Source organism: Melozone crissalis, unplaced genomic scaffold (assembly GCF_028551555.1).
Source record: "Melozone crissalis strain CALT ecotype California unplaced genomic scaffold, PUWL_Pcris_2 ptg000317l_1, whole genome shotgun sequence".
Taxonomy (NCBI): domain Eukaryota; kingdom Metazoa; phylum Chordata; class Aves; order Passeriformes; family Passerellidae; genus Melozone; species Melozone crissalis.
Genome location: NW_026536068.1, coordinates 115,133 through 128,285, shown reverse-complemented (window position 1 = coordinate 128,285; position 13,153 = coordinate 115,133). Strand labels below are relative to the sequence as shown.

The following is a 13,153-nucleotide window of genomic DNA, read 5'->3' as shown; positions in this document are numbered from 1 at the left end:
GAATTCCGGTGGGATTTGTCCTGGGGGATATCCAGTATGGTCATGATAATCCGTAAGGGAATGGGAAAATCTGGGAATTCCTTGGATTTATCCCTGAAAATGAGGAAAATCTGGGAATTCCAGGCAAAACTTCCCTGGAGAATGTTGGGATTTTTCTCCAGGAGACCCTTAGGAATATGGGATTGGTTTTCCCCGTCCGGGCTGGGAATTTTTCCAGAATGGGAAATCTGGAATTTTTCCCATTGTTTTTTTCCAGGGTGAGGATGGGCAGGAAGCGCTGAGCTTTGAATTCCAGAAGATCAATATTCCTATGAAATCCACGGGAAAAAACAATTCTGCCCGTGGCATTCCCTGTGGAACATCCCTTGGGATTCTACCAGAATTCCAGAGGCTTCCAGGAGAGCAGAAATCCGAGAGGCCGAGAGGAAATACGGGAATAACAAGTGAGTTTTCCTGGGGAAATCCTGGGAAAAGAGCCCAAAATATTCTGGGAAAAATCTATAAATATCCTAAAAAAAATCCAAATGTGTTGTGAATTATTCTTAAAATAGCTGAAATATCCCAGGAAAATATCCAAAATATTCTGGGAGAATATTCCAGGGAAATATCCCAAAATATCCTGGAAAATTATTCCCAGATATTCCAGGTAAATGCGCTAAAATATAGTGAAATATTCCAGGAAAATGCCTCTAAATATTCCAAAATAGGCTGGAAAATATCCAAAAATCTGGGATTTTCCTCCTCAATTTGGATTTTGGACTGAGGGTTTTCCGGGAATGAGCCCCAAAAATCCAATTTTTTGTTAAAATCATCAGGAACGGGGATATTTTGAGGTGGAAAACTGGGATTTTCCAAGGATTTTCCTCCTTCCAGGGCAGAAATGGTGGTGCCAGAATTCCTGGAGCTGTTCAAGGAAAAGAGCACGGCTCCTTTCTTCGTGTTCCAGGTAAAATCAGGAATAAAACCCAGGAAAAACATGGGAAAACACCCAAGTCTGCTAAAAATGGGAATAAACCCAGGGAAAATTCCCATTCCTGTAAAAACCAGGGAATGAATTCTGGAATGGATTGGGCCAGTTTTGGTCCCTTTCTCCCTGGAATTTCAGGAGTAATTTTGGTCCCTTTTCCCCTGGGATTTCAGGAATTCTGGGCTGGAATTGCAGGAATTCTGGGCTGGATTGGATAACTGTCATCCCTTTTTCCCTGGAATCCTGGGCTGGAATTGCAGGAACTCTGGGCTGCCCTGGCACAATCCCAGTCCCACGTGGATTTTTGAGGGATTTTCCTTTTCTCCCGGAGTTTCCCCGTTTCCGCCGCTCCCCCTCGGGCTCCCCTTGTCCCCATTCCCGGCGTTCCCAGGGATCCAGGATGGTTTTTCTGCGGATTTTTCCAGGTGTTCTGCGTGGGGCTGTGGTGCCTGGACGAGTTCTGGTACTACAGCATCTTCACCCTGTCCATGCTCGTGGCCTTCGAGGCCTCCCTGGTGCAGCAGCAGCTCCGCAACCTCTCCGAGATCGCAGATGGGCAACAAGCCCTACATGATCCAGGTAAAATCCCGGAATTCCGGGGCTCCAGGTAAAAACACGGAATTCTGGCTCTAGGGTCCCAGTCCGGCTTCTTGGTGCCTTTTGTGGTGGTTTTGCTGCTGAGTTCGGCCCCAAAATGGGGGTTTTTAGGAGGTTTAGGCCCTTTATTTTCCGTTTTCCTGTGGTTTTTGCATGGATTCTATCCCAGGAAATGAGATATTTGTGGGTTTTTTGGGATTTTTAGGGGTGTTTGGCCCAGTTATTTTCCTGTTTCCTGTGGTTTTTCCACAGATTTTTTTTTTGTCCCAAATTGAGATTTTTTTATTTTTGATGATTTTTCTGTTGTTTTCCTGCTGATGTTGGCCCAAAAATGGGAATACTGGGGGGACCTTAGGATATTTTGGGGATTTTTTTCCTACGTTGTGTCCCTTTTCCTGTGTATTTCCCACACATTCCATCCCAAAATTGGTATTTTTTGGGAATTCCAGGTGTACAGGAACCGGAAGTGGCGCCCGATTTCCAGCGACGAGATCATTGCGGGGGACATCGTCTCCATTGGTAAAAACGGGAATTCCCCTGGAAAAACACCTCAAAAATGGGAATTCCCGATGGGAATTGTCATGAGGGAGCATCTTTAAAATGGGAGCTTCTATAGAAAGTATCTTGGAAAATGGGATTTTTTATGACACGCCCTTAAAATGGTGATTTTCATGGAAAAGTCCCTTGAATTGGAAATTCTTCCCTCATTTTTGTTGGAATGAAATTGAATTTTGAGGATTTCGATTCTCATTTTCAGGAAAATCTCCTTGGAATTTTCTTTGTATTTGCAGAATTCTGGGTTGGAATGGGATAACTTGAGGTTTTAGTTGTGGGATTTTCCCCTTTTTTCTGGATTCCCTGCTTTTCGACCATCCTGCCGTCAAACATTTTAGCTCTCCAAATTCCTAAAATTTCAGGAATTCCACGGGCTTTTTTTCCCCAAGTTTTCCCTTCTCCAAACCTTTTTCTACAGATCTGGGGCTGGAAAAGTGGGTGGGGAAATGGGAAAATCGTGGGTTTGGAGTGGGAAAATGGAAAAACTGATGAGTTTGGCTTTGGAATTCTGGGAATTTCTGGAATTTCTGCCCTCAGGCCGCTCCCCCAGGAGAATTTGGTGCCTGTGACCTCCTCCTGCTGCGGGGCCGCTGCGTGGTGGACGAGGCCATGCTGACCGGGGAGTCCGTGCCGCAGATGAAGGTTGGGAAAACAGGGAAAGAAGTGGGAAAGAAATGGGAAAAATGGGGGGAAAAGTGGGAACTGGGCGTGTTCCTGGCTGGAATTCCCTGTATCTGTGTCCCCATTCCTGGCTGGAATTCCTTGTGTCCATGTCCCTGTTCCCATCCAGAGTTCCCTGGATCCCTGCTCTGTTCCCACCCGGAATTCTGGGTGTCCCTGTCCCCATTCCCACCCGGAATTCCCTGTTGGTGTTCCCACGGAGCCGGTGGAGGGCTGAGCCCCGAGCGCGTGCTGGACGTGGGCGCGGACGGGCGGCTGCACGTCCTGTTCGGGGCACGCGCGTCATCCAGCACCTGCCGCCGCCGCGCACCTCGGCCGGCCTCAAACGTGAGCCTGGATTCCCACCCCGGGATTGTCACCCCAGAAATATCCCACTGGGACCATTCTCCTCAGGCAGCAATTCACACATTCCTGCCCCAAATTCCTGGGAATTCCCACCCGTAATTCCTACAGGGACCATTCTCCTCAGGGAGCAGTTCCTACCTTCCTGCCCAGAATTCCCACCCCAGGATTTCCACCCTGGAATTCTCATCCTGGAATTCCCACCCCGGGATTCCCACCCCAGGATTCCCACCCTGGAAATGTCCCACAGGGACCATCCTTCAAGGGAGCAATTCCTGACTCCTGCCCAAAATGTCTAGGAATTCCCAGCCCACAGTTCCCACCCAGAATTCTACAGGGATCATCCTCCTCAGGAGCAATTCCCACATTCCTGCCTAAAATTCCTGGAATTCCCACCCCACAATTCCCAGGAATTCCTTGGGGGTTTCCTCAGGAATTTGTGGCAATGTCGTGAGTGGGTGTCCTGGGGGATTCCTTGGGATTTCCTGGGAATTCCCTGGGATTTGTTCCCTCCCCCAGCCGTGGATAACGGGTGCCTGGCCTACGCCCTCCGCACTGGCTTCAACACCTCCCAGGTGAGCAAGAATTTCTGGGAATTCCAGGGAATGGGCTTGGGGAGGAGGGAGGAATTAAGGTTTGGAAAATGAGAAGGTCGGGAATGGGAGGAATTCCCAAGCTCCAAAGAATTCCAGGTTTTTCCCAGAGTCGGAGTTCCCATTCCATGCTCCTATGGAAGGAAACCCCACAGAATTTTAAAGGAATTTGCATGGGATTCTGACCAAAGCTGGTTTTGCAGGGAAAGCTGCTCCGGACGATCCTGTTTGGGGTGAAGAGGGTCACGGCCAATAACCTGGAGACTTTCATCTTCATCCTCTTCCTCCTCGTCTTCGCCATCGCCGCTGCCGCCTACGTCTGGATCCAGGGTGGGAATCCCGGAATTCCGGGAATCCGGGGTTTGGGGGAGGGATCCCGAGTGATGTTCCCTGATACGGACTCCATTTTAATTCAGTTTTTTCCCCTAATCCCATTTTCATCCTGTTTTCTCCCTTTCTGATCCCATTTTCTCCCTTTCTGATCCCATTTTTCCCCATTTCAATCCTGTTTTTGCCATTGTGATCCCGGTTTCCCGTGGTTCCCCAGGCACCAAGGACCCCCGGCGGAACCAGTACCGGCTCTTCTGGAGTGTGCCCTGATCCTGACGTCCGTGGTGCCCCCCGAGCTGCCATCGAGCTCTCCCTGGCCGTCAAACACCTCCCTCATCGCCCTGGCCAAGCTCTGTGAGCCCTCCCGGGGGGATTTGGGAAAACTGGGAATGCTGGGAATGCCAGGAAGGGAGCAGGGATGGAGCTGGCTGGCAGGAGGGGTGGAGGGAGCAGATTGCCATGGGAAGTTTTGGGACTTTTTTTTAATTTTGGGGACTTTTAAAAGCACTTCCCCCCAGGATCCACCCATTTCCCCCAGAATCCCTGATTTCCCCCCAGCATTCCCATTTTTGCCCCCAGAATCCACGTTTTTCATCCAACATTCACATTTTCTCCCAACATTCCCATTTTTCCCCTCTCCAGACGTGTACTGCACGGAGCCGTTCCGGATCCCTTTCGCAGGGAAGGTCCAGGTTTGCTGCTTCGACAAAACTGGGACCCTGACCAGCGACCACCTGGTGGTGCGAGGGGTGGCCGGGCTCAGGTGGGTCCTGAGCGCCAAATTCTCCCTGGGAATTCTCTGTGGGAGGGCAAGGGAGGGGTGGGGAAGGGGCTGGAAATTCAAAATTCCCAAAAAAATCCCCCCAAAAATCCCACGAGGTCTTCGCGAAATCTTAGAGAGAAATAAAAAAAGGAATTCCACCAAATGAGTCTAAAAGATCTTCCAAAAAGATTTTAAAAAAGCCCATGAAATTCTCATAAAGTCCCACAAAATCTTCCCAAAAAATCCCACAAAAACCTCCCAAAAAATCCAACAAAATCCCAACAAAAAAGCCCCACAAAATTCCCACAAAAGCTCACAAGAAATCTCTCAAAATTCCCACAAAAAATCCCACAGGATCTGTCAGATCCTGGGATTTTTTGTAAAGGCTTTTTGGGCTTTCACAAGGATTTTTGGTGGCATTTTTTGTTGGAACTTCTTGAGGATTGTGTGAGGGTTTAGTGTGATTTTTATCACCTTTTTGGGGGTTATTTTGTGAGCATTTTGTGCAAGATTTTTTGGGATTTTTGAGATTTTTTTGTGGGTATTTTGTGGGATTTTTTGGTGAGGGTTTTGTGGATTTTTGTGGGATTTTGTGGGACCATCTTGGGGAATTACGTGTGTCTTTTAGGGGGAATTTTTTTTTGCTTTTTGTGGGGTTTTTTGTGGGATTTTATGGGATTTCACAGCACATTTTGTGGAGCTTTTTTACGGGATTTTGAGCGTTTCACCCAATTTTTCCCTTTCTTTTCCGTCTGACTCAATTCCCCACCAATCTCCTCGACATAAACCCCTGGGGGACGGTCCCAAAATCCCAAATTTTCCCTCAGGGAAGGCAAGGAGGTGCTGCCAGTGTCAGAAATCCCCCTGGAGACTCACCGGGCCATCGCCTGCTGCCACTCCCTGGTGCAGCTGGAGGACGGGAGCATCGTGGGGGACCCTCTGGAGAAAGCCATGCTGACGGCCGTGGACTGGACCCTGACCAGAGGTAAATCCCAAATCCACAGTTCTCTGTGGAATTCTGAGGCATTTCGGGTGGGAAAAGCTCAAAAAAGCTCAGGGAAAATGGTTGCGGGTTGCTGCAAAAAATTCCCCCCAAAGAGTCTCACAAAATCTTAAAAATTTCACAAAATCTCTGCAAAAAATCTCCCACAGAAAAACCACAAAATTCCCACAAGAATCTCTTAAAATCCCCACAAAAACTCCACAGAATCCCCGCAGAAAATCCCACAAATTCTACAAGAATCTGTCCAAATCCCCACAAACAAAACCCCACAAAATCTTTGCAAAATCCTCGCAAGGATCCCACAAATCCCTTCCACAAAGATCTCCCAAAATCCTCACAAAAAGAAACCCACAAAATCTTCACCAAAATCCGCCTGAAATCCACCTAAATTACCCAGAATTGCATCAGATTCCCACCGCGTTCCCCCCGAACTTCTCAGAATTCCACCCGGATCCTCCTCAAACCACCCCAAATTTCCTCTTTTCCCCTCCACCCCATTCCCAATTCCCCCTTTCCCTCCCAGCACCCCCTTTCAGGATTTCCTGATTTCCTTTGTTTCCAGATGAGAAAGTTTTCCCGAGGAGTCTAAAAACTCCGGGAATGAGAATTCACCAGCGCTTTCATTTCTCCAGTGCCCTGAAGAGGATGGCGGTGCTGGCGTCCCTGGAAAACGCCTCCGGAGAAATCCGATACCTGGCGGCCGTCAAGGGCGCTCCCGAGACCCTGCACGCCATGGTGAGGCAGAAAAATGGGGGAAAAACAGGGAAAACGGGAAAAACAGGATTTGGGAATGCTGGGAGCCCCGAACAGCCGCCCTGTGCTGAGGGAAATGGGCCCAGAGCATGCAGGAAGGGCAAATTCCAGGGAAAAACGGGGATTTGGGAATGCCAGAGCTCCAAACGGCTGTGCCCAGGCCCTGTGATGAGGGGAGAACTCCAAAATAAAACAGGGAATCTGGGAATGTTGGGAGATGGAAGGGGGAGGACTGTAAATTCTAGTGGAATTGCCCTGAATTATCCTGAATTCTCTCAAATTCCACACGGATTCTCCCAAATCCCTCCCTTTCCCCTCAAATCTCCTCATTTTCCCCAATTTTTGCACCAAAACCCTCCGGAATTCCCTCGGATTCCTCACTTATGGAATATTTTCCGGGTTTCTTTTCCTCAGCTATCCCAGTGTCCCAGCAACTACCACGAGATCCATCAGGAATTCTCGCACGAGGGCGCACGGGTCCTGGCCCTGGGCTACAAAGAGCTGGGAGCCCTGAGCCACCAGCAGGTGAAGGAATGGGGAAAACCCTGAAAATCCAGGCCTGGAAATGCTGGGAGAGAGACTGGGAAAAGGAGAGGTGGTTTTGGTGTGGAATTTGGGGCTTTCGGGGACTTTTTCGTGTGAAATTCCCATTCCTGAGTCCCTTCAGAGCATCCCAAAGGAATTTTTTTCAAGGAAAACCCTTTTTCTTTGGGGAATTTGGGATCACTCCAGGCTTTTAGGAGCACCACACTCATTCCAGGGGATGCTCCAAATGCCAGGAATCACCGGTGGGAGGAGGAATTTGGCTTTTGAAGGGGTTTGGGAATGCTAAATCCAGGATTTTGCCATGCAAAAGGTGCGGGAGATGAAGAGGGAATCCCTGGAATGTGACCTGAGATTTGTGGGATTCATCCTGGTCTCCTCCCCTCTCAAAGCCGACTCCAAGGCCGTGATCCGGGAGATCCAGAGCGCTTCCCACCACGTGAGGATGGACGGGAATTCCCGGATTTTGGGGAGGGTGGGAAATGGAGGAATTGCCAGAGGGGTGGGAGGGGCTGGAGGGAGGGGAAAATTGGGAATTTCCAGGGTGAAAAGTGGGAAAATTCCAAGTGGAAAACAAGGAAGGAAAATTCCAGACAGGAAACTGGGAAATTACAGTCTGAGAACTGGAAAAATTTCAAGTGGAAAATGGGGAAAATCCAAGGCTGAGGGCTGGGAAAATTCCAGATTGAAAATGGGAAAATTCCAAGAGGGGAATGGGGAAAATCTCAAGTGGAAAACAGGAAAACCACAGGTTTTGGGAACACTGCAGGGTGTGCCCCTCCAGAGGGGGCTCCCAGCCCTGAATCCAGGTGAGAATTCCCCTGGGAATTCTGGGAATTGCAGGTGGTGATGATCACGGGGGACAGCCCGCTGACCGCCTGCCACGTGGCGCGGGAGCTGCACTTCCTGCAGAAGGAGAGGATCCTGATCCTGCAGCCCCCGGAGCAGCCCGGTACCCGCCGGGAATAAAACGGGAATAATACTGGGAATGGCGGGGGGCTTGGGGATTTGAGGGGTCTGGGGAGACGGGATGGGGTCGGGAATGGGATCAGGAATGGGATTTGGAATGAGAGTGGGAATGGGAATGTGATCAGGAGTGGGAATGGGATCAGGAATGGGAATGGGAGCAGGAATGGGATTGGGATCTGGAATGGCAGTGGGAATGGAATCTGAAATGGGAATGGGAATAGGATCAGGAATGGGAGTGGGAATGGGATCTGGAAGGGGAGTGGGAGTGGGATCTGAAATGGGAATGGGAGTGCCAGGGGATTTCTGTGATTCTGGGATTTGAGGGGTCTGGGGAGCTGGAATGGAGATGGGGATCAGGGTTGGAATCCCCTCTGGAATCCCCCCTGTTCCCGTTCCCGCAGGGCTGCCCTGGCAGTGGCGCTCCCGGGACGGCTCCGTGGCTCTCCCGGCGTTCCCGGATTCCCTGCGGGATCTGACGGGGCCCTTTGAGCTGTGCCTGACTGGGGAGGGGCTGGAGCAGCTGCGGCTGCGGGACCGGGAGCGGCTCCTGCGCCTCATCCCCCACATCCGCGTCTTCGCCAGGGTGGCGCCCAAGCAGAAGGTGAGGGGGCTTTGGGAATGGGAATTCCTGGGATTTGGGATCTTCAGGAATGGGGGGATGGCCCCAGGGTGAGCCCAGAGAGCCTGGAGCTCGTTCCAGCTCTGAATTCCTGGGATTTTGTGGGTTTGGGAATGGGGGGATGTCCCTGGTATGATCCTAAAGAATCCTGAGCCTCTTCCAGCCGTGAATTCTCAGAATTCTGAGCCTTCCCGCCAATCCCACCCCACTCCGAGCTGGGAATTCTGGGATTTTGAGAGCTTTTCCCGCTGTTTTTCCGGGCAGGAATTCGTGATCACGGCGCTGAAGAGCCTTGGTTACTGCACCCTGATGTGTGGGGACGGCACCAACGACGTGGGAGCACTCAAACATGCCGACGTGGGTGAGCGCATTCCCAGAATTCCCCAGAATTGCCCCAAATCCCCACCCCAGCCATGCCGCTCCCACTGTTTCCCAGCTCTTGGAGCCAGGAAAGGGAAAAAAGAGGGAATTCCAGGTTTTCCTGGGGGCGTTTCCCTTGTTTTTCTCTGTGCCTTTCCCATTTTTCCCTTGTTCTTTCCTGTGGGTTTTCCCTGGTTTTTCCTCATTTTTTCCCTTGTTCTTCCCTGTGGGTTTTCCCTGGTTTTTCCCCATTTTCCCCCCAGTTTTCCCCTGATCTCTCCCTGTTTCCCCTGCCCAGGCGTGGCCCTGCTGGCCAACGCTCCGGAGCGCGTTCCCGAGCGGAAGCGGCGGCCCCGGGACGGCGTCGGGGACAGCAGGGCCGGAATTCCCGCCGGGAATGTCAAACCCTCGTCCCGAGGAGCCAAGCAGCGGCTTCTGGCCCAGCGGGAGGAGCAGATGGCCGTGCACAGGGTGGGAATTCCCATTTATCCCGGGAGTTTTAGCCCTGGCATTGAGTCGGGAATTGGGATTTAGCCGGGAATTTTCAGCCCTGGGAGCGGAGGGATTTAGGGAATGGGAATGCTGGGATGGTTTGGGTGGGGATGGTTCCGATCCCAATCCTGTCCTAATTTGTGGGCAGGGAGCTTCCCAAAATTCCAGGGGGATCCCGTGGGAAAAGAGAGGGAATTCTGATGGGAAAAAGGATAACGTGGAATAAATCTAGGAATTCTGGAGGTGGGAAGTGACATAAAACCAGGGAATAAACCCTGGAATTCTGGGGGCTGGAAGGGACCTGAGATCTGGGGTAAACAGGGAGTAAATCCTGGAATTCTGGAGTTGGAAAGGCGCCTCCAACCCCATCACCCCAGATCCCAAACTTGCTCTTTTTCCTCTGGATTTGTGTGGATTTGGAGCTTGTTTTCTGGCCCTCCTGCGTGATTTTGGGTTTTTTGGGAATTTCCAATCCCGCAGGAGCGGCTGAGCCAGGTGCTGAGGGACCTGGAAGAGGAGAGGGCCCCCGTGGTGAAGCTGGGGGACGCCAGCATCGCCGCCCCCTTCACCTCGAAACTCTCCTCCATTCAGTGCAGTGAGTGCCCAGCCCAGGAACAGCGGGAAAACCTCTGGGAATGGGATGGGAATGGGGGGAAAAACCCCAAATCTGAACAGCCCTGAGCTCCGAATTCCCAAAATGTGGCGCTCTTGGACTCAGGGTTTGCGGCTGAGGGTTAACCTTGGTTTTGTCCTGAGCCCATCCCATCCCATCCCCAAATCCCCTATTCCTGGCCTTTTTTCCCTCACCCTTTTCCCCCCTGGCATTCCCGGTTCCTGACTCCCGCAATTCCCTTTTTTTCCTCTTGCCAGTCTGCCACGTGATCAAGCAGGGCCGCTGCACACTGGTGACCACGCTGCAGATGTTCAAGATCCTGGCTCTGAACGCGCTGGTGCTGGCCTACAGCCAGAGCGTGCTCTTCCTGCAGGGCGTCAAGTTCAGTGACCTGCAGGCCACGCTGCAGGGGCTGCTGCTGGCCGGCTGCTTCCTCTTCATCTCCCGCTCCAAGGTGGGAATTCCCTGGGAGAGGGGGTGGGCTAGGGAGAAATACAAGAAAGTCCCTAAAAAAAAAAAAAAAAAAAAAAAAAAAAAAAAATTAAGAAATCCCCCCCCCTCCCCCCAAAAAAAAAAACATTTGGGATTTTATTCCTGTTTTTTCTAGCCCCTGAAGACTCTTTCCAAGGAGAGGCCCCTTCCCAACATTTTCAACCTGTACACGGTGCTGACGGTGCTGCTGCAGTTCCTGGTGCATTTCCTGAGCCTCGTGTTCCTCTACCGGGAAGCTCAGGCCCGCAGCGAGCCCAGGTGAGGCCCTGATCCCGGAAAATTCCCAAAGAATTCCAGGATTGAACAAAAAATTTCCAGGGTTTCCCCCCCAGTTCCTGCTACCCCAGAATCCCCTGATCCCATGAAAATTACTCCAGTCAGCATTTCCTGTGGGAATTCCATCCCAAGGAATTCTGATGGATAAAAAACGCCAAATCCCCCAGGATTTTTTCCATTCCCATGGATAAAAAACCCCCCAAAAAATTCCCATTTTCCCACTCCCAACCCATTTTAGACCCATTCCTCCCCCTTTAACAATGGGGATTTTTTGGGGAATGGATCCTGGGTGGGTCCCAGGGCTGATCCCAGGGCTGATCCCGGTTTCCCGTGGCAGGGAGGAGGAGTTTGTGGATCTGAGCCAGGAGTTCGAGCCCTCACTGGTGAACAGCACTGTGTACCTGCTGGCCATGGCCATGCAGACGGCCACCTTCGCCATCAACTACAAGGTGGGAAACCCGGAATGTTCCCTTTTCCCACTTCCCTTGCCTTCCACAAGGTGGGAAACCCAGAATATTCCCATTTTCCCCACTTCTCCTGCTTTTCCCAAGGTGGGAGACCCAGAATATTCCCATTTTCCCCACTTCCCCTGCTTTCCCCAAGGTGGGAAACCCAGAATATTCCCATTTTCCCCACTTCCCCTGCTTTCCCCAAGGTGGGAAACCCAGAATATTCCCATTTTCCCCACTTCCCCTGCTTTCCCCAAGGCGGGAAACCCGGAATGTTCCCCTTCCCACACTTTTCCCTGCTTTTCTCCATTTTTCTCCACATTTTTCCCAATTTCCGTTCCCCAGTGCCATCAAACCCCATTTTATGGCCCCAAAGCCTCTCGGAATCGGCTCCCAGTGCCCTCCCAGTACAAACCAGTGCCCTCCCAGTACAAACCAGTGCCCTCCCAGTGTATCCCAGTACAAACCAGTGCCCTCCTAGTGTATCCCAGTGCCCCCCAGTCCATCTCAGTGCCCTCCAGTGTACCCCAGTGCCCCCCCAGTCCATCCCAGTGTATCCCAGTGCCCCCAGTCCATCCCGGTTGCTGTCCCCAGGGCCAGCCCTTCATGGAGAGCCTGCTGCAGAACCGGGCGCTGCTCTGGGCGCTGCTGCTCTCGGCCTCAGCCGTGCTGGGGCTGCTCAGCGGAGCCTGCCCCGAGCTCAACCTCGGCTTCGGCCTCGTCGAGATCCCCGTGGAGGTGAGGGACGGAATTCCCGAGGAATTCCCAAATTCTGAGGGGATTCCCGGGGGGATTCCCAGGGGGAATTAAGGGCTCCGGGGTGGGGATTCTTACAGGGAGAGGGCTCAGAGATTCCCGCCCTGCTGAGACCCCAATTCTGGGGGGAAATTCCCAACATTCCAGGGGGGAAATTGCCGACATTCATGGGGATATGGGAACTGCCCCTGCTTGTGGGTCGGGATGGGATTTGGGGAGCCCATTCCCACTGGGAACATTCCGGAATTCCCAGAGATTTGGGGGGGGATCCGTGGCCCTATTCCCATGGAGAATTCTGGAATTCCAGGGATTGGGATGTGGGGGTGGAGGTGGGATGGGATCTGGGGTTGGTTCCCCCAGCCTGGAACATTCCGGAATTCCCTCGTTCCCAGTTCCGGCTGCTGATCCTGGCAGTGCTGGCGGCCGATTTCCTGCTGGCCTTTTCCGTGGATCGGCTCCTGCAGCTCCTGCTGGGCAGCTCCCGCCTCCGAGTGCCTTCCTGAGCCCCCCGGATTCCCAGAGACCCCGAAAACCCCGAAATCATGGAATTCCCACCCCTCGGAGAAGGCGGATCCCAAATTTTTAACGTTTCCCAGGACGTCTCGGCAGCTTTCAAGAGTTCCCTGAATTCCCCCGAATTTCTTGGAATTTCCCAGGATTTTCCAAAATTTCCCAAGAATTTTTTTGGAATTTGGCAATGGAAAAAAAAATCCTGATCAAGACTTTTTTTTTTTTTTTTTTGGAAAGAGTTTGGAATTGTCTTTGCTGGGAAAAAAAATGGGAATGGTGGGAAGTAAATATATTGTGGATTTAGGGGCTGTGGACCAAAATTCCCAAATACCGGGAATGAAATACAGAAATTGGGAATTTACTGAGAGCCCTGAGTGACAGATAGCAAGGCCAATAGAAGGCAAGGAGGTGTCCCACACCTTTTCCCAGTCCTGTTCCCAGTTCCCATTCCCAGTTCCCAATCCCATTCCCATTTTTCCCAGTTCCCAGC

General features: G+C 51.7%; 1 protein-coding gene across 1 annotated transcript; it reads left to right on the top strand.

Annotated features, from left to right (window-relative positions):
* Positions 1 to 217: 217 nt before the first annotated feature.
* ATP13A1 (ATPase 13A1) lies at positions 218 to 13,131 on the top strand (the record flags this gene model as incomplete). The annotated part of the gene is given in 30 exon segments (XM_054294712.1): positions 218 to 318; positions 320 to 400; positions 402 to 443; positions 874 to 946; positions 1,393 to 1,514; positions 1,516 to 1,546; positions 2,014 to 2,099; positions 2,671 to 2,761; positions 2,898 to 2,910; positions 3,012 to 3,065; positions 3,068 to 3,127; positions 3,662 to 3,717; positions 3,939 to 4,065; positions 4,283 to 4,318; positions 4,321 to 4,419; positions 4,708 to 4,828; positions 5,656 to 5,813; positions 6,394 to 6,566; positions 6,999 to 7,109; positions 7,441 to 7,566; positions 7,971 to 8,079; positions 8,498 to 8,697; positions 8,980 to 9,076; positions 9,374 to 9,546; positions 10,048 to 10,162; positions 10,438 to 10,634; positions 10,788 to 10,930; positions 11,286 to 11,397; positions 11,992 to 12,135; positions 12,546 to 13,131. Coding segments are annotated over 30 exon segments (3,162 nt in total), but the record flags the coding sequence as incomplete, so codon positions are not given.
* Between the last annotated feature and the right edge of the window lie 22 nt (positions 13,132 to 13,153).